This window comes from Diorhabda sublineata, chromosome 7, assembly GCF_026230105.1.
Source record: "Diorhabda sublineata isolate icDioSubl1.1 chromosome 7, icDioSubl1.1, whole genome shotgun sequence".
Lineage (NCBI taxonomy): Eukaryota > Metazoa > Arthropoda > Insecta > Coleoptera > Chrysomelidae > Diorhabda > Diorhabda sublineata.
In genome coordinates, this window is record NC_079480.1 from 12,345,730 (window position 1) to 12,368,238 (window position 22,509).

The 22,509-nt window shown below is 30.7% G+C and overlaps 1 protein-coding gene across 1 annotated transcript in view; it reads right to left on the minus strand.

Annotated features, from left to right (window-relative positions):
- Positions 1-5,948: 5,948 nt before the first annotated feature.
- LOC130446665 (endoplasmic reticulum metallopeptidase 1-like) overlaps positions 5,949-22,509 on the minus strand; it is a 32,283-nt gene continuing 15,722 nt past the window's right edge. Inside the window, exons 4-11 of the mRNA XM_056783040.1 lie at positions 21,875-22,085; positions 17,969-18,277; positions 17,685-17,914; positions 15,811-15,994; positions 12,844-13,184; positions 11,102-11,420; positions 10,824-10,999; positions 5,949-9,062 (exon numbers count right to left, since the gene is read on the minus strand). Of these exons, the coding sequence (XP_056639018.1) occupies positions 8,898-9,062; positions 10,824-10,999; positions 11,102-11,420; positions 12,844-13,184; positions 15,811-15,994; positions 17,685-17,914; positions 17,969-18,277; positions 21,875-22,085 (1,935 nt within the window). The 3' untranslated portion in view covers positions 5,949-8,897. The remainder of the gene's footprint in view (positions 9,063-10,823; positions 11,000-11,101; positions 11,421-12,843; positions 13,185-15,810; positions 15,995-17,684; positions 17,915-17,968; positions 18,278-21,874; positions 22,086-22,509) is intronic.

Below are 22,509 nucleotides of genomic sequence, written 5' to 3' on the forward strand. Positions count from 1 at the left end.
TTGCACCAAACGACATGAACCTTTGATGAATGCGAGTAGAACTAATGCCCAAGTATGCTAATCTTACAGTTTGTCACATTACGATCTCGCAGTATCAGTTTACATAATTCATCTTCACAACGCTGCTGTTGGTTTAATCCAGGTCGAAAGTTATAGAAAATCATCGCACGAAAATGTTCTGAGAACGTTCACCATTAAAACTGTCAAACTTTATGACGGCAACGTCAGATTTGACATATTCAAAACAGTGTTGTCATATCTCAAAACTTAAATAGCAACTCCCGATCAGTAATCCATCGAGAGATTCGCCAGTACTACTAATTTTGGATGGGCATGAAAGCCATAAAAGTTGGGGTATAACAACTCAAAACAGAATTGCATCTGTTAAAAAAAAATTTGAATTTTTATGAGTTATAATCTATCTAGGATTCCCTTTTTTAAATACGTTGCACATTAAGAATAGTTTACTGACAACAAGCAATAACTTTCCATTAAAGTCAACAGTCTCATTTTAATTTACGATTAGGCTCAACTTTGAACCACTCCTCAACTATCTTATTTTACTGCTACTTTCACTGTAATCTTTGAAAAGTTACTTAATATACTAGTTCCAATATTTCAACTCGATCCAAAGACCAAGCGCCACCTCAACTGGATGATACTTAGGACACACTGCCATAAGAAACTCCAAGTCTAAAAAATAGCCTAAGGAGCATTGATACATTAAGATCCAGCAAATCTATCGAGAGTTTGACCAAAAGAAGATATCCATATCATGGAGAAAATCACCAGAACATTTAAAGCAGCAGAGGGATCTATTTCGACATCCAACTGAGTGAGCTGACGGACTACAATTATCCAAGTTCGAGAAACCATTTTTACCACGAGCAGCAGCGAAGCAAAATATAAGAAAATACAAGAAAAAAGAAGAGAACCACCTATTAGAGATTCTGCCAATCCCTGGATGAGAAATATCACTATTAGGGACTCAAGGTCAGTTTTATTTATAGTAAGTCGCCCCTTCTTGAAAGTGCGAAAAACACAAACTCAACCAATCAATGCTAGAATCGAAGGAAGAAAAAAAAGGTGAAAGGGTTCATGAAACTGGATATTTAATAAAAGGTTTGAATGAAACAAAAACGTTAAATCAAATTTTATTGACTATAACAATGGTAATAGTTTTTAATAAAGCTAACAAATGGTGTGCGGACTATCACCGAACATTCAAAAATACAAAATATAAAAAATTTGGTGTTTACTTTATCACTTCATACTAAAACTACTAAGTACCTACCTACTGTAATTATAATAATGAATCATCTACATTTTTCAAGCTTTCACCAATCTAATAGTTGACAATATTAGGAACAATAAGTTTATAAGATTATGTATCTTATAGAATTATTGTTATCGAATATTCTGGAAGATTCCAGAATGTTCTCAACTAAGAGAATATTTGAATTAACTATTAAAGCGATTTACGAAGGAAGGGGAGAAGTTTAAAAAAACTGTCAACATTTATCGACCTAATAGTTGTCAATATTAGGTATAATAAGTTCAAAAGGTACAAAGTACTACCATTACTTGTGAGCAGATATTTCTAGAATTCATTTCAATATGAGACAAAAAAAATATGTCAATATGTAAGGAAAATACAAAAATATCATCATACTCATTTAAATAAATATAATTATGAACAGTTTGTGAAATACAGGGTTTGATATGATATTTAATCAGAAATTTTGTATTTATTTTTCAAAATAAGAGAATTATATCAAATGTTCTGAAAATATTGTGATTATCCTTTCCTCTATATCTTGTTCTTTGTCTATATGACCAAGCAGATATCTAATATTCTGCATCGTTCCAGTATGTTTTGTATTTGAACCAACGAAGAGATTATTCAATAGAAGGTAAGAGGTGAATATAAGTTAACAGGTGATATTAAAAAAAACTTCAAAATTTCAAGCAGAAAGATTTTTGTGTAATAAATATTTTGGTGTCGCATTTTTATGTTAATATAAAATGGCGACACCACATTTCATTTGAAAGATTTTATTACAGAAAAATGGTTTTAATCAGTTTATTGAAATGAAGATGAATTAAATGATATGTACCACAATTAGTGATAATTATATACATTTGTACCTAAAAAACTTTTATTGGTACATGTAGGTACCAATCAGCACCATATGGAAAACCTTTTATTGTCTAATTATTTCATTTAATTCTAAATATATTTCGCTGAAAGGACAAATTAATACGTTATCACGCAAAAGTTAATAAAGCCACCCTTATTATAAAGAGTTGTATTTGAGAATAAACTGCTCAATTTTTATAAATTGAAAAATCTTTCTTTTTATAGCTTTTTTTGACGCAAGAGGGCTATGGGGACAATCTCATGCGCATGTCTTTAAATGGTTCAAGCGTTTTAGTGAAGGCCGAGAGAACACTGAAGATAACCACCGCCCAGGTCACCCTATAACTGTTTCAACTCCAGAAACAGTGACCAAAATCAACCAAATTATGCGTGCAGATCGTAGAATGAGCATCCGGATGATTGCCGAGGCTGTAAACGCCAATAAAGAAACGGTTAGAAAAATTTTACACGAGGAATTACACATGACAAAAGTCTGTGCGAATTGGTATCAAAAAATCTGACTCGTAACCGAAAGCTCTTGCGTCAACGAGTTTGCCCAGATTTCCTTGACAGGTTTCAGAAAGATCTACTTTGAAAGGCACTCGATTTGAGTCAATGGAAGCGGTAAAACAAAAAATGCTTCGATCAATGGAAAGGTGTGTGGCGAGGGGAGGGGAGTATAGTGAAGGGGAGCATCCCTTTTTCGTAACCACTCTCGTTATTTAATAGCCAGACCTCGTATACACCACCAGATTTTAATCCCTCAAATAGTACCCCAGTTATATAAATTTTGTTATTTTGGCTTTATCACAACCCCTTGAGAAAAAAAATGGAAATTGGCGAAATATCAAAGCTTCGTTGGGAAATAAAAAGAGTTCAATTAGTAAAGATGATGACTTTAACTTACATGATACTTTTGGAGAATTCTTAAGATCCCGTGGATAGCATACACAAGAACTGTCCAACAACCGTTCTGTATGAAAAATTGAAAATTTTTATAACCACACACAAATTTATGAAATCTTTGTTCAACTAAATAAATTATTTAATTAAATAAAAATTTTTTGGATAGAATAGACACCATAGAGAACTACTCTTACAATAACAATTAATTTTTTTATCTAACTTTTATGTATGGGTTTTGCATATGGGCTAAAAATTATATCTTATTCTGACGATATGTCTGTCTATTGTATATATTTCAGAATAATAAGCAATTAATCGAGAATCGTTTATTATACCGTACTATAAAAATTAAGTAAAACAAAATATGAAGTTGCATTTATATTATAAAAAGTTTCTTTTCAATAGATTGTTTTTAAATACACGTATAAAAAGATATATCCAGTATGCTCTGATCGTGTATGGAATTCATAAAGACATTTTATAAATATAATATAATTTAATGTTACAATTTCAAATTATTTGACCAATCCATCTCCCTGTATATAAATGCAGATAGTTTTGTAAAAGTACATTTATTGCTACATCTTTGTCTCTTCATTTAGTACCACTTGTCGATTTTATTAATTCGATTTTAACATTTTTTAGTCTTTTTTTGTCCTTTTGGAAGAAGTAAAATTTTCATCAAGTATAACTGTAGCGAGTTACTTTCTTGATGGCCCTCGTATAATGAAACACTAAATTTTTAAGTATATATTCAGTACAAAAATAAACAAATTCATTGTTTTAAACTGGATTTAATTATTTTTTTTTCCTGTTGGTTAAATTAAAAATAATAGGTCCGTTTTTTATATACAGGGTGATACAAAAAGAATTTTCTAGGGTAATTTTAAGACCACATGTGAAGAGCGTCCGAAATGCTAATAATTAGTTATTTTACTATTCAGACACATATTTAATGAAGATTTGAATCATGACTTTTCTGATTTTTTTTTATAAAATTGTCATTCTGTAAAATAGCAACGTCTTGAATTTGAAGAAAATTAATGTAAATGTAACAATTGACGTGCTTAAATGGACCTGTCGAATTAATCGAGAAGTTGAATTCGTAGATTTGTCGTTATTAGAATAACAAAAAAAAATAATTTTTTTAAACCCTTATATCTTTTTCAAAAATTATACCTCTGTATAAAATACCCAACCCTTGCTACTTTACATGTGGTTTTAAAGTAAAACAATAAAATTTCTATCCGTCCTATATAAAATAATACAATATTGAAAGAAAATAAACTACCAATAATTTAAAATAAAATTTTTTTATCAATAAAAAGATTTGATAAATTTTTAATTGGATCGATTATTTTGTCGGTAAGTATGTAAAGTATTATTTTTTTTCCTACAAATGAAATCCAAAATATTTCCTTAACTAATTTCTTGAGTGGGGTAACTTTGCAAAATTGAAAAATCACAGAATAAGATGTATACAAATCTAATTGTTATACTATAGATAAATACTTATTACAATATGTTGACTCTTCATTAGTTCTAAGGCACAAATAATAAAATATATCAAAGATTAAAAATTGCGAAATAAAAAAATTAAAGGACAAAAAAAATTATTTTAAAATATCTAAGATTTCTAGAAGCGAAAGATAAAAAAGTATAGCTTGTCTTGTTGACATCTACGGTTAAAAAAGGGCATATAAATAGGGTCTAATAATAATAAATGTGTTTCAATATAGTTTCATAATTATTTAAATGAGAGAAAAATATTTATATATAAGCGTTTTCGTAGTGGGATTGTGGCAAAATTGATCACCAAAGTGTTCTAATTTTAATATATTTCCGAGCTGTCGAATATTGTACTCATTAATTAATAAGTTAAGAATTACGATGTAATGTATTTTTAAAAAAACATCACATTAATCAACATAAAAATTCAATATTCAAATTGTCGCTTGATAGAAATATTTCTATTGATATAAATAGTAATATTTCTATCATACATAAATATTCGAAAACTCGGATATACATTAAAATTAGTACACTTAGTAGTGTTTTGTTTGTCCAAATTTCCTCCATTTATTCCTATATGAGCTAGATGCTTCGCTTCTTTCCAATTTATTCCTTTTCATTCAATATTCCTGTTTTAACTTTTTCCCTCGATTTTCTTTGTATATCTCACTTTTTTTAAATTTTCGTTTTTTCAAATAAAATAAAAACAATTTAATAAATAGTTCAAATAGCATATTAACCCCTATTTTGTAAAGGTAAGGGTTGAACTGTAAATTGCCTCTTTTTGTTGTTGATTATTTCATTCAAAACCATCTTTCGAAACTTTTGGTTCTTATCATTACAAATAGTTTTTAAAAACTTTATTTATGGATTTCTAACCAATTTAAACGATCACTAAAAACGACATTAATTATTATTAGATCAAATTCCTTTAATTTTTTTTAATGTGAAAATTAAGAGTTTCAAGTTTGACTGATTTGAACAAACACTGTTTTCCTATCAAGATTGTTCTCAATAGATAAAAATACTATAGTATCATGTTTTTACCTAATCCTAATAAATACAGTGTGTCACATTTGAGATTAAAACACTATTGATTTTTAAATTTTCACACGGTCATTTTAAACTATACGAGGCAAATGAAATTTATTTTCAATTTATTCTTATTTTATATTGAATCAACTATATTCAACAAAAAAATGTATCAATAAAGAACGTATACATGCGTACGAATACTACACACAAACTGTAAATTCTGTTTATATCACCACTACACTAACATTAATAATCAAACTATCTGACACGATAACTTGTATCTGAAGATGATAATTTCGTTATCGAAACTAGTATCAGACAGTGTAGCTGTGAGTGTTGGTGTAGTGGTAGTGTGTATTCGGTATTAATATCACCGATAAGAAATCCCAGGTGACTTATACACAAAAATTGATATCCAGGAAGTGCTTCTTGAAACATGAATGGAAATAACTAACTACCGAGGTAAATTTTAAGGTGAAGGTGAAAATTTTCTTCTGGAGTTGAAACACCATGACCACTACTCCAACATTCATAATTAAACTATCTGACACGATAACTTGTCTATGAAAATAACTTGGTTATCGAAACGAGTATCGGACAGTGTAAGTGTGAGTGTTAATGCAGTGGTACTTTAAACAGTGTATTCGGTATTAATATCACCGATAAGAAATCTCAGGTAACTTATACACAAAAATTGATAACCAGGGAGAGCTTCTTGAAAACATGAAAGAAAATAACTAACTAACTACTGAGGTATATGTCAGTGTGAAGTCTTGGAAAGCTGAAAATTTTCTTCGGAATGTTGAAAAACACTCTACCAACAGAACATGATAAAAAAAGGATTAATTGATAGGTTGAGATTAGGAGCTTGAAAACATCTTCAATGCAGATGAAACAATGATAAATATCTTGGTGGAAAGCAAAGGTACGTTTAACAATTTTACTCGCTGGAAACACATGACAGGTACAGAAAAACTCTTTCACTTATCAAAGAAACCTCGCTGTTTCTCAAAAAGTAAATCGCTGACATTAAAATATGAAGCGAATAATAAAGCATGAATGACTTCTGGAAACTACCAAACTGACCCATAAGAAAGTGACTAAAGAAATATCTTATTATTCATTTATAATTGAGCATTGGGAAATATCGGACATCCTAATCTATAATCCCATGTTCGACGCTGGTATTACTGAAATTCTTAAATATATAACACTATTAAATTGTTGTTAAAAAGAAATAATTTCCTTTATATATCCAAATAACCCTATATGATTGCGTAAAAATCTCCATATTAAATGCGACACACTGTATAAACGAAATACTTGTTCCTTAATATTAGTACAATCAGTATTGAACTTTCAAGGGATGCGTACCACAAAACTCAATTACAAGCTTAATGATCAACATAAACATGCCGTAACGAAGTTAGATACATTATCCAATTGGTTAAGTTGTTATTCTTTTCCCCCTAACTTTACCAATATATTTGCGCAGGTATCGAATATCCTGAAGTATTCTATAAATGTTCTTGAATAGAATTATGGGAGTTAAACGACAAGTTCTATTATATCTTTGATTTCTGTGAGATTATTGTATGTTTTATTTTTTTATACACTTGCTGTATAATTTACTAACCGTGATAAATAAAAAAAAAGGAAAAAATTAATGTAAACTATTTTATTTAAGTGAAGATGTACTATCTTCACTTGCCTTCCAATTCTAGATATCTTTCCTGATTTTAATCAGGCTAGATTCTCACTCATATAAAGTTTTGTGTACAAAAAATTTTTTCCGGGGTATTCTAGGTCTAGGTGAGTCAAAGTTTCATACTGCTCTCCCTAGAATCCACATCTAATCCTTAACAAATGCTTCCTGAGCAGATGTAGCAGTTTCACAGTTCCAAAACAACATTTTGAGTGATCTAGAATGGAAAGGCGCCAGTACTTCTCCATTAGTTTCTTTTACATGAAAATTTTCTTAATTCATTCCTACTGCACAATCTATCGACTGAAATAAATTACAGGTAAGAAATAGAAGTTACCAGAACAAGTTCTAATCAATTACCTGGTCTGAGTTATAAAAGCTGTTGTATAATAAAGATAGAAAAATAATTAAAAGGCAATGAAAAATATATGAATAATATATAAAATTTTTTTATGAAAAAATTTAAATTTATTGAACTTTTTAGAAGCAAATAACTCGATAACCGATTGAATTACACGAATCAAAGAAGAGTAACTTTTTTTTGTAGAATTTAACGCTTTTTAATATTTTATTATTATTTTAATTGTAAGTTTAGCCCAAAAAAAGTTTACTTTCATTTAATTAACACAAACAAGTGTAGCTAGCGCCCTCTATTAGCAATGTTGAATTAGAGTGCAAATTATGATTCCTTATGCCAAAAAACGTAAAATTGCCAATTTTCAAAGAGAAATCATGAAAACAAAAAATTATTGCGAAAATCAAAATTTAAACTTTGAACACCTCGTATCTCGGAAACTAGCAATATTTGCATAAGGCATGTTGAGCAGAATCATCATATTTTGGGGTCTAGAATGTACAGTTCAGAGATTGGACATTTTTAATGAATCACCCTGTATAAGTTTTTATTATAGCAGGCAATTTATTTACATTTTTTATTTTGAATAATTTCTAGGAAGGTCTATTCATTCATTTGTTTTGTTTCTTTGTTTTTAAAATTCTTTTGGGATATATAAGGAGCTGTGTAGTGCAGTTCAGTTAGTTTATAATAAAAAGTCGTTGTGAACAGACCGAAATTGAAAGTAAACTAAGAATTTAAATTAGTTAAGTAATAGTGATAAGTGAATTATATAAGTGTAAAGTATTTACATAAATTAAGAACGTAAGAGAGTGTTTATTAATTCACCCCAGTAATAGAAATCGTATAAATAAAAAAGAAAATAAAGATAATTGTTTCTATTTAAAAAAAAATCCGTAAAAATGACAACAAACAAAAAAAATTGGCATCTGTATCAATGCTATAGATCTCCTTCGAGAGGTGGAATATTTATTGCCTTTGGATAATTATTATTCACTATACACTGGTTTGATTTATATCTGGGATGATTTTCATGGTACAATCAAAACATTCACTAAAGTGTCATGTTGTCGAACACTTTTTAACCAAAAAATACTGCAAATATGAATTAATTAATAGCGGCAGTGTTGTAATTAATTGCAATATACAGATTGATGTTGCATAATAGTCAAAACAAGATCATAGTCGAACAGAATCGATAAAATTGAGGTTCCATACTGATTGTTAATATACATAATTTATTTCTAAACTATCCACGATTCGTACGACGCCGTCCAATAATTAATTGCCGTCCACGACGGAAATTGATTAATGAGTTGTTTAAATTCCTTTGAGGCCTTACCCGGACCGAACAAGTAGTGGGAAGTTATAGCCAAATCCATTATAGGCTCTTTATGATTTTTCGGAGTCTAAAAAAGATAATAGTTTAGAATAAATCTACTCTATTAGCATTGTTAATCGTTTTATGTAAACATGTATCACACTAAAGCAGGAGATCCCAAACTTTTCTCCCTCATAAACCTCTTTCGAAATACTTATAATCAGTTTTAGTTGATACGTTTACACCACATTACTAACCCGTCAAAAAGTCAGATCTAACAAGGGGGCGCACATGAACCACATTGGGAATCACTGCACTAAAGCTATTGTAATCAAAAGATTTTGTTATGATATCAAAATTCTTGCTACTTTTATTGATACCGATGGCATAAGAAATGATATTGTTACGAACTCGTCCACGATGTGGGCCGTGAAGTCGGTCCTGTTTGATGATGGACGTATCATAATAGAATTCAGTGTAGACGAACTTTGTGGAGTAATTAATTTTAAAGATATTGATATATTGCAAGATTTGCATATTTCATGAATTTTAAATTACTATTTGCAGATCTACTTAGGATATCCAAGTTTTAAATAAGTAAGAAATATATTAAAATATCAAAGTCTATTGGGGGTTCATAAGAAAAGAAAACGTTAATTGGAAGGTTTATTATTATATAACAGTTGTCACAAATATTTATGCGCCAGGTACAAATTTCGTGCAAATGAAGGGGAAACTTTTAATATTTTCATATTGTTTTTATAGAATCAATTTCTAGGAAGGTCTTTTTATTTATTTGTTTACTTTCTTGTACCGAATTATCGAGAAATTCTTTTTGTATAAATAGTCGCTTGTTTATCAGCGGAGGAGTCAGTGTGTTTAAATATATAAATATGATAAGAATTAGATAAGTGTAATGTTAAATCTTAGTGTATAATCTTGTCAACAGTATAGTTAAGTGTACTTAGAGTAAGCATATAAATAAATTAACTAAGTAAGTAAGAAATAGTGTGTATAAGTCCACCCCATCATATAAACATCTTTTGAATAAATTATTGTTGTTTGTCGATATGATAAGTATATTAATATGAAAATTAAGGATTCTAATTTTCACCAATTTTTGTTATCATTTTCACAATACTATGACGAAAAAAGATTGATTGGTTAGTTTCACAATTTCTGGTAAGATATCCAGGTATCCTTCAACATTCTAAACAAACTTTTTGAGTGCCACAGCTGTTGGTTATATATATGGATGTACTAGAACAATTAAACAAGAAAACTTGGGTAAAACAAGTAACACAAAACGGAGGAAGGAAAGGAAAAATAATACAACAAAATAATGAAGTGGCAAAGAAGGACCGGAAAAAAAAATTTATAAAATGGAAATTGAAAACTAAAACCCCAATAACCTGACGCTAGAAAGAACACAAAGAGTTCTAGAGTCGAAGAAAAAGTCTTCAATAATTCCCATAGTACCGTTTCGTATTTTTTCATTTGAACACTCCTCGTCGTTCGATGTACAAGGCACGATTCCAAAAAGGCTCTAATTTTCGAAATTCGTTTTTTGTTATCATTTTTGGAATACTTTTCATAAAACAAAAGCATTATTTGCTTAGTTCCACAATATATTTAACAAGTATCCTTAAACAGACCAACCAACCACAGCTGGTAGTTAAGTATATTTAAAAAGGATGCACTGGAACAATAAAAATTTATTTTAATCCTTAATTTTGTTATATTTTTTCAAATATCTAGAAAAAAAACTATATTTAGTACTTTAGATCATCATTAAGTGACTGTTTCTGTTATTTTACTAATTTAATATTGTTGAAACGAATTATCTTACTTTGAAATTTATTGAAAATACCAACGGAACAGGTTCCAAACCATAGGCGTAATAAATAAAATATGTTTTCCTTCCATTCCACAATGGACCGGCTAATGGTTCGTTTGTAGGTAAACTCCAACTTTCAATTTCCACCCCGGACACCGGAGATATCATAACACCAATATGTGTAGGACCTAAATTCAAAAATGACTCTAATGTATCGTACTTTCTGGCACACATGGAAATAGAAAATGTGGTAACATGCATATCCTCAACTTTCGAATGTAATAACTTACCATCTACCTTCATGGTAATTTTCTCTCCGACGGTGGTGATCGTTCTATTCAAAATTTTCATAGAAACTGGTTTCAAAATAACTGGAGGCGGACCGGGTAGCCAATGAGTTTTCCATATCATTGTTAATACTGGTACGAGGTATGGTAACCCGCAATATAGGTAACTTTCACAATCTTTGTTAACTAATTCTGCATTTTTCATATCCGGAACGTGTCTATCAACTGAATGCGGACTATTAGGGTCCATATCCGCGAACCAATAGCCAGTTGATTCGTTCACAACTTTTCCTGATATGTCATGGAATGTTCTATGCGTGTGCTGAAAAACTATTAATTAATTTTGTGTCTAATTTCATGGAAAACTTTCGAGATATAAAAAAATGGATTTGATGCTAACACTGTAACACTTCATGGGTTAGAATTTGAGGAAATTGTCAATAGAAGTAGGAAATAAGCGAAAAAGAATACAATAGATACAGAAGAAAGGGAAAATATGAGATTCATTATATAAGAAGATAAAAAATTAGAGTAAATACACGAAAGAAGGACAGCAAAACAGTTTTTAAAACAAAAATAGAATTAAAGCACAAGTTTATAAAAAAGTAGATAGTAGATATGTCCAAGAAGAGCTTAGAGAAACGCGAGGAGTAGATGTGAATAGCTGGACGGTCAGAAGAATAACCTTGATTTAAAATGGCCACCTACTGGCCCCATATTAACCGCAGTCCACCGACCTGGAGACACAGATTCACGTAATGTTATATAAAAAAAAACTTGGATGGTTTGGGTGGGTCCATTGAAATGGAAGCAAAAAACGTGTTGGTTTTTATTGAAACTGGCGGGATTATGAACCGATTATGAACCGATACATAGAAGAAATTTTAGGGGATCACGTCGTTCCCTACGCCAGTTTCATCGTCGAAAATTACATCCTAATGCAGGACACAAACTATAGGTTTCGTATGGCAGTTTTTGCAGGCTATGGGGGGTTATGGCCAGCATAGACTTAAACCCTATTTATGGGAGGATCTTAAGATAAAAGTTTGAGCTAGAAATCCTACATCAATCACGAAATCGGACCTCAAAACGGAGCTCACCGTAAAATGGGATAGTATCAAAACAGAAAATTATTTGATCCATGAAAAAGCGATTGGAAGCTGTTATTAGAGCTAGGGGATTATTTTTCACTGTTAATCACAACCCTTTTTATTTGATATTTTTTATACCAAAACAAAAATAGCTCAATAACAACATAGACTCATCATAAAGCTAAGACTAATGGCTTTGAGATGATTAAATGAGATCTACAAATTTTTTGCTAGAGATTTTTCACCGTGAGCGTGTGAATTGAGTCGTTTTTTTTTCTCACAAATGTTTAATTATACGCGACCAGAAAGTTGCTCTAGCGTGAGGGAAATCCAATTTTCTGACTTTGAGTCATAATATGTTATTCAAAAGTAGAATTCATTTAATTAAAACCCGATTTATCACAGTAAATGTCAAAAATGAAATTTTAAGATTAATAAAAATGAAGGGGTAAAACAGGAACACAACATGAATCAGCTACGAAAAGGATGTAACTGGTAAAAAGGGCGCATGAAACGAATCTATCATTAGGGTCTTTAATCATAAACTGTATAGTGGTATTTTTGAGATAATTCAGAAATACAACCAATCAAAACATGAAAAATGAAATCAAACAAAATAAAAAAGCGTTAATTGTAAATTTAAAATATCATTACCGCTATCATAAATCTCTGTGGAGCCAACGCTCCAGTTTCTCCCGAATACGGAAATCCCAAGGGAGTCAATATTATAATAGCCAGAGATAGAAGAAACAGTCCTGTCAACAGGCTAAAAATTCTTTCGATACCTCTAACTAATATCGCCAATGGTACGACGAAAGTAAATAAATTCGCAAATATTGAAGTGACGAAAATCGAAAGGAGAAATTCGGCGTGACTACCGGATCCTGCTCGACCCATTATCGGTATGAAGAGGTAGAGGGCTCCTATGATTAAGTAGAAGCATTGCACGAAAGGCAATCCGAATACGGATATGTGAAGGAGAAGCCACTTTGAATCTGCAAAAAATAAATGATAATATAAAATTTGAATAAAAAAAATTCACAGTAAGCAGAAAAATATAACAGACAATTAAAAAAATTAAGGAAACAAAAATACTTTAAAGAAAATATTAACGAAATAGGAAAAATTAGAAATCTTATGAATAGTGGTAGGAAGAGACATTGGAGGTTGTAAATAGGAAATAGATTTGGAAAAGTTCAAAGTGGGACAGTGGAAAATCAATACTAAAAAATATAAAATTAATTTTTTCAATTTTTTTTATTATTTAGTTTCTTCATATTATCTAAAATTAAAATCAGAAACATGGAAAAAATTCAAAATACAAAGTAAAGAAAAGTAATTTCTAAGAAAAATAGAGAATAAAGCAGGAAACTACAAAAGCGAAGAAATAGTCCAGTCATCATTGGCCAAATTGAGTGAATCTCTGGAAAAATCGACATACTGAGTATATTACAACGTAAAAACTTTTTATCATGGGTCAAGTGTCACAAAAATCGATTTTCTTACATTTTTTTCTAAATATCTCGTTTTCTATAGTTTTACGCTATTTGTATGAAAAAAAAAAGTTGCAGAAGCTTAATTTAGATGGTTATGGTTACTAAATTTTTTATAACTTAAAATGTACGTTACTAACATATTATATGAGTAGGGCCCTCCAAAAGAGTTTTTGTCCTTATTCCGCACAGTTACATGTACTGAGAATTTTTCGATTCTTTCCAGCTAAAGTGAAGTGGAGAAATATCTATTAGGACTAACATCAACCAATAGGGACTTTCGATTGGCTATTAGGGAATTAACTTTTTTCAAAAATCGATTCCATTTTTTGCACTCCTATTCTCCTATCATTTCTAATTATTATTTTAGGAAACAAAAACTTTTTGGAGTCATTAAAAGCAGCCAAAAGAATATAGAACATTGCATAGACATGCAAGAACATTTTGACATTAGTCCTTTTTATTTTCTCACTTCCTCCGCCAAAATAACAGTCCATCTATGGTCTAATGTTCTACAGGCTCTTCAACAGTGGCAGACTGAATGGGGATTAGAAAAGATATTTCAAGGAGCTAAATATAACAAGATTAGGAGAGGCATAATGGATAACTTTCAAATGTTCTGACTTCGATTACCTCAGCAGTAAAACCACAAAAGTCGAGGTAAAATGACGAAGTTTCCGTTCAATACGAGTAAAAAAGCAAGAAGAGTCGACCACTGAGTAAGAAGAGGATCGATTCTTCTTCTTTTCGGAACATAATACAAACAATACAATAACTATAATATTGTTGGAAAAATCTTCACAATAAATAAATTTTAGCACTTGTAATGAATATAACTAAAAGCAGTTTAACACTGGATTTAGTACCCAGAAAATAGAGAAGGGCTAAAATCACCTTCATACCAAAAGTAGGTAAGAAAAATGTAACCAAACCCTGTTCCTCCAGACTTGACAAGTTCAGCTTTGTTCTTGCTTAGAACCATAAAAACAATAGTAAGTAAGAATCGTCCAGAGCTTTATTAATAGCAAAGAAATCGTAAGGTGTATCAACACAAAAAGTAAGGCTATTTTACAAATATTTAACAAGTACATCTCATCATTGCTTCTGTCCAATAATGAAATGATCAAGAAAATAAACATGATAAAGGTTTCCCCCATGGTGTTAAGTAGAAGAAATATTGGTAAAGGGGATCTACCACCCAAAGTTTCAAAGAAAATAACATCAAATGATATACAGATGATTAACACACCATACGAGGGGCTGTTATTACAAGATTGACATCAACTGCTACCTTTTCAAATGAAAATACTTTTCACTAAAAAATGTGTGGAAATTAACCTCAAAGAATCGTACCACTATAAAAGTTGAAATGAAAGTATTGAGATAACATGTAATCCGTTCTAACCTCATCATGAAATACAGTTGGTTACAATTCTTGGGAATCAAGGTAAACGGATCAGTAAAGCTTTTAACTATCTCAAAACCTTTATATGATATAGGAAAATACTTAAATAATCAAGAGTATAAGGTAAAACAAGATTCTGAAAAAGGATTACTCCGGCTGATTGAAAAAAAATTCATTCTTGAACTTTGATACTGCAAAATTTAATATTGAAAGTACCTGATGAGGATTAGGATTGACGAGTGCAAGTTCTATGGGGAGGAGAATGAAACTAACAGAAAATGCTTAGAATGAGAAAATTGTAGGGGTGATATTGTAACCTTGAACCCGTTGAACCTGATATTGGAATTTATTAGAACTAGGGAACTAGAAAGCGAGCTTAGATTATTCATATGAAAGAACAGTTTTTATTGGAGGTCAAATAAACCCTATTGGTGGAACTATTTTTTTAGCTCTCACTGTTTTATAGGGAATAGAGTTTATGTAGAGATTATGTTTGTTATTTCGAATAAGTTTCACTATGTAAACTACAAGTCCGTAGAAAACAATTCGTAATCAGCTTAAAAAATTATTTTTAGTCCCTGGCACTTTCGGTTAAAAAAACTTTACAGTAAATACGCCTCTCTGAATTTGCTAGTGTATATTCTTTTCTATTTTTTTGAAAATATGTATTCTCTCTTAGCTTCTCTTTTGTTTTGCAAATTTGATATTTATTGAGTTACTTACCTCTCCATTTACCGAATAATGTAGACTTTAATACATTTCCTAATGCGGCGGAGAAAACCCAAAGAAGTGGTATGAAACTTGAACGTAATCTTAAAACTACTCCTAATAATAATACTATAGTCCAAAGTAGTTGATATGCATCGTAATATAATTGAAATAATGTCCAGGGTGAAGTTTCAATATCCTGAAATAAATTAATTTCTAACAGACATTTATTTTAAAGAACAAAATATTCAGAATCTATTAATCAAACACTGGCCTGAATATATTTCACTAAAACCTTAAAAATATGCCCAAATGCTGCACTAGAAAAAATTATAAGTCTTCCACCTCTCAATAAATTATTGGAAAATATGGAGGGATAAGCCTCTCTCAGAATGTTCAAAAAGAAGTCACCAAGGATAAATCGGAACCTCTCTCAAAAAATGATCAAATCTGGTACTGAAAAAATTCAGCTTTGAGAAAAAATTAACCTCAAAACTACGTTGTAGAAATACCAAAACAGCATACGAGAAATGAAAAGAAATGGTATACAGACAACCCCCAAATAAGTTATAAAAATAGTATTTGTACAAATGTGTAAAATTTTTAATTTATCTAATCAATTAGCTGACTAATGAAATCGAGTCAAACGGATCTCTTCTCGCGATCCTGTCAAGGATTCTTATCTTAACAATCGAGCCTGGGTCTTTGCTGCATTAAATTCAATCAGATTACTTCCACCCCACTCGAGAATGTTGATTATGGTGATCTGTTGCTGCTTACGAATTTGGTTAGTAACAGATTTTATTGAGGCGGTTGATTTGAACGACGACACTAGTACAGGAGATAAAGAGTAAGAGTAATGTCGCCTCGATGGACATCTCAAGATGCTAAACTTAACAGATAATGAGACGTGTAGACTTTGTTCCTCAGAGGACGACATACATATTTCAAATATATTTATAGTGTAATTTCTATTTAAAAATATCCTTGATCATTGTATATTGAGAAGTAGGGAAAGTAACATCGTTTCTGTACTTGTCGATATTTTATTATCATTCTTCGGCTCATTGTGTATATCTAAGTTGTGTCAAAGATGTTCCAATGTTATTACGGCTTGTTCATTTCTTAATATTTCTATTGATCAGGAAGACCAACAACATTAGATATGCCAAATTCAAAAGTCAAACAATCTGCAATCGTCAAATTGGTATAATAAGAATAACAAATGTATAGATCTCACTCTCTCTCTCTCGTAGTGTGACACACTACAGATTTCCATAGCACTACACCTACATTGTGGACTGTCTAAAAGTAATGGGATTAACAGGTCAGCTGTAAACACTGGATTCCCTAGAAAGGGGGATACAATAGATCCTTTGGATCACAGTGTATATGACACCCCAATATGTACATACATAAACGTCTTCTTCACTTTATCACTCGAATCTTCTTAGTAGTCATCTCCATCTCCATATGATCATAGTATGCAGTAGGGATACAAGAAGGGTGAAACATTTTTTGACAGTCATTACATAGTAGATCATCATTTTTTATAATGTTTGAACATTTTTTACATAGATCTGTTCCGTTTTATTTATTTTTCGCATGTACTCGCTGAAAAAACTGCCCCGCTTTCTCAATTAAACAGATTTGTAAAAAAACATGTGTCCAATAACTATTTAGTGTCCAATTACCATGCAGTTTACCCCAAATTAAAAATTTTTTGTCGTAACTAAGGCTAACTGAAACAATATCGATTTTAATCAGCTGAAAACTTTCGATTTTGAAAAAAGATGATGGAAACTATATCGAAATTTGTACTATTTTTTATATATGGAGAAAAGTCAATATCGAAGCTGTCAATTATATTCAAGAGATAGCACACATACCTTGTTAAACATTTTGGCGTGCAGAAGTAAAGTTAGCATGGATATGACTAGAGTAGGTATCACATATAGAAAGAAAATCCATAAAGGTCGGGCGTACCAGCTCATAGTACGACCTAAACAAGTCAATAGTGCTGCTATACCAAGTGTCGATATAACTGATATTATCCAAGCCATAAAAACAATTATCATACAACCTACAAGCTTTCTTGAATACCGTTCGTTGTTTAAACCTAAAAATAATCGAAATTAATGATTGTTATCTAAATTGTTACATAGATTAGTACCGTCGGTAATTTTAGCACTCTTGAAGTTTCCGTACAAAGAATATAAAGAAAATATCACAGACGATAGATTAACAATGTCGGCTATTAACATAGGCCATCGGATAACGAAAGCCCCCAAGAAATCGAAAAATACCAAATGTCCCGGTTGATATTTTTCGATGTCGGAAATTTGATGACCCTGTGACATGCCTTTAGCTAAAGCTAGGATGTTATCTCCCGTTCTTTGAAGCGATCCGAGCGGTACTTGTTCCACTGAATCGAATTTAGTGTGGTATACATATCCATTCGCCGACCAAGCGAAATCTAATCCTGAAAAGACATTATAAAATAACTATGATATAAAAACCGTATGACATTGCAAGAAGCAATAAATTGTTATCAAGATTGATTCATACAAGAATTATGGTACGTATTGTGTAGACAAAATTTGAAATGAAAATGTTTGTTTTAGAAAAAATCGAGCTTTTAAAAATACGAGCTAGCTTGAAATTCTTGAAACTTGATCTATTTATGAGAGCTGACAATGTTTGTCATCGATTATTTTGGTTTTTGAGTACAGTACGAGTAGAAGAGGTCACTAGTACTGGGAATGGAACGTGTGTTATCTACTTGAAGTAAAAGTCCAAAATAATTAGAAATATCACTAATAATTCTTATAAAACAGAAAGGACACCAAAAACAGTGGAAGAAACAGACAGGAATCTTGAATATTGGAAATATATGAGCAAATTATAAATTAAAATGTCAGAATCACATAATTGATTTAAATCAAGAAGTTGTATTGAAGATCATATCTTCATGATACAAAAACTAGAAGAAAAGAGACATCTGGAAAATAAAATTAAACATCTAGATCTTGGAAAAATATTTGTTCTAGTTCATAGAAAAATAGTATGGAAAGAATTGAGAAATAAAGTAGTAAAGAATAAAACTATAAAAAATATAGAAGAATTAATCGAATAACCTGAAATCAGAAAGACTTCAAACCACTACAATATTATGAAAAGAAGGGGGTCTCACCACAATATTGATCAAGGTATATATAGACAAGAAAATAAAAAAAAAGTGAATTGATAATAAAAAGAATGTTTGTTTGACATCTGATTGTTTCAAATTGAATTTTTGGTTTTGGACTAGATGCAATAAAATGTTATGATTATAAAGAGTCTCTCACTAGCACTGGGAATGGAACATGTCTTATCTACTTAAAGTAAAATTTCAGAATAATGAAAAATGGCACTAACAATCCCTATAAAATAGGATGGAGATCAAAAACAGTGGTAAAAATCATGAAATGTGAAAATATATGAGCAAATTTTAAATTAAAATGTCAGGTGCACACAAAGAACTGGAAGATGAAGTAATTGGGGATAAAATTGAAATTATACAAAATATAGAAGAATTAATCGAATAACCAGAAATTCAAACCACCATAATATTATAAAAAAGAGGAAGTCTAAACACAACAGTGTTCAACATACATATGAACAAAAAAATCAATAAAAGTGAATAAAAAATAAAAAGATTGTTTGTTTTGGACATAAAATTGTTTCAATTTGAATTTTTTGGTTTTGGACTATATGCAATTGAATGTTATGATTATAAGAAATCTCTTTCTAGCACTGGAAATAGAATATGTGTTGTCTAGGTAAGGTAAAATCCCACAATAATTAGAAATAGCACTAATAATTCTTATAAAATAAAAAGGAGACAAAAACAGTGCGAGAATTAGAGAGGAATCTTTAATAGTGAAAATATTTTAGCAAATTATAAATTAAAATTTCAGATGCACACAATAGATTTAAATGAAGAAGTAGTACTCAAGATTAAATCTTCACGATACAATAACTAGAAGAACCATCTGGAAAATAAAATTAAACATCTAGATCTTGAAATAATCTTAGAAATAAATTACAAGAAGAAATGGAACATGAAGTAATGGGATTTAAAATAATTGAAATTATACAAAATATAGAAGAATTAATCGAATAACCTGAAATAAAAAAAGACTTCATACCACTATATTATTATGAAAAGGAGGAGGAGTAAACACAACATTGTTTAACATACATATGGACAACAAAATCAAGAAAAGTGAATAGAAAATATAAAGAATGTATATGTTGGATATAAGATTGTTTCGATTTGAATTTTTTGATTTTGCAATTGAATATTATGATTATAAGGAGTCTCTTACTAGCAGTGGAAACGAAATATATGTTGTCTAGCTAAGGTAAAATTCCAAAATAATTAGAAATAGAACTAATAATTCTTATAAAACAGAAAGGAGACCAAAACAGTGCGAGTAATAGACAGGAATCTTGAAAAGTGAAAATATATGAGCAAATTATAAATTAAAATTTCAGATGCACACAATTGATTCAAATCAAGAAGTTGCACTCAAGATCAAATCTTCATGATACTAGAGGAAAGAGACATCTGGAACATAAAATTAAACATCTAAATATTGAAAAAAAATTTTGAGAAATAAATTACAAAAAGGATTGAAAATTGAATTAATGGGGATTGAAATAATTGAAATTAAACAATATATAGAAGAATTAATCGAATAAACTGAAATCAAAAAGACTTCAAACCACTATAATATTATGAAAAGGAGGAGGAGTAAACACAAAATTTGTTTAACATACATATGGACAACAAAATCAAGAAAAGTGAATAGAAAATATAAAGAATGTTTATTGTATATAAAAAATTTAGAAATAGCACTAAGCTGGTACAACAACAACAAATTATCTAGAAAAGTGAATAGATAATTAAAAATAATGCTTGATATCTAGAAATAAAAATAACACTAATAATCCTTATAAAATAGAATGGAAACCAAAAAGAGTACCAGAGGATTGGTTTTTCTTGGTGATGTGTCCGAATTTTTGAGATGCCAAAAGAGAAAAGAGTTTTTCATTGCAATTATATCTAGCAACAGAATTTAAATAGAGGCTACGTATGACGAGGCAACCAGAGAGAATAAATTTTGCCAGAGAAGTCGTTCCATAGTAAGGAGGAATAGTAAAGTTTAGCTTATGCGATTTCAAGTAATACAACAGTGGATAGACATGTTGAAACATTATGAAACCCATTCTTTATCCTTTCCCAAATTAAATGAGGGCCAATTGCAATTTCATGGATGACAATGCACTAGAAGGGTCCAAAATACACCAGAGATGAAGAACACCCAAAGATTACCACGCCAGCAAATTCATCAGATTTGAATCCCAATGAGCTAACGAGGGATTTGTGTTGGTGGATTTATAAACCAATTTTTTCGTATAAACAGGTACATGAATAGGTTAATTAACTATCATAGGTGTGGAACCACTTTTTTCCGAAATTAAAATGAAAAATTTGCTATGGTACTTTTTAATACGGTTTATACAAAAGGATTGGAAGGAATTTTAAACAAAGTGCAATACATTAAAAACATTTTTTGGATATTCCTAAGGTTTAAATACCAAATTTGGAAGCAAGTATGTCGGGCACACTAAGAGGTCCGTTAATATCTGGTTTAAAGTATTGTAAAGTATAAAGTATTGCCGATCACGGCGCCAGTCGTAATCATGGAATTGTATACTGAAAGAACAGTTTAAATAGGGACGAAGAGTCTATTTCTTACAACTCCATAGTTTATTAGTTGATGAATGAAAATTTCCTACCGAAAAGGTTTCCCAAAGGAATTGTTTTTCCCTAGAGAGAGTTTATTAGTGGAAAAATTTAACAGTTAGGTCAAGTTGATAGGTTTTAGTTTACCTGCAGTCTCTGAAGATGATAATTTTGTTATCGAAACGCGTGTCAGATAGTGTAATGGCGAATATTGGTGTAGTGATAGTTTAAACAGTGTATTCAGTACGAATTTCCAGAAATTCCAATTTAGTCGCGTGAATTTACCTGAGAGATTTCCAAAATCTCGAAAAATTCTGTAATCGGTATCACCTGGAATAATACCACTCTGAAAAATTTCTTGAGCTAAAGATGAAGCGTAAGGATAAGGTACTTCTTCGGAATAAGTTTCCAAGATCCACGGATGATTTGGACCTGCTTGGAACAGTACTTCTCTACCTCCCGCTCCGCATGCTTCCAAATTAATAAATGCACGAACCTAAATGAAAATCATATATTGTACTGTACAATGTACAATTTGTACAACTAGCCCGGAGAATGGAATTTATACGAGATTTGCTACTCAAGTTTTGAGTGTGAATATGTCAAATCTGACATTGCATACGAGTGATATTTGAGTTGTTTACAAATAATTGAAACATTAATCTTGGTAAAAAATGTATTTAAATCGCGAACATTTTCGTGCGATGATTTTCTATAACTTTCGACGTGGATTAAACCAACAGCAGGGGTGACGATCAACTCGCTTTGACTTTTGGTGATAAAGCACCATCTAGATCCACCGTGTTTCGCTGGTGTTCCGAATTCAATTGGGGTCGCACTTCGTTACAAATGAATTTCGTGAACTTCTACCAGTTATCACTAAGGCCTTCAAAGTGCCTTGGCCTCGTCTACCATATTCC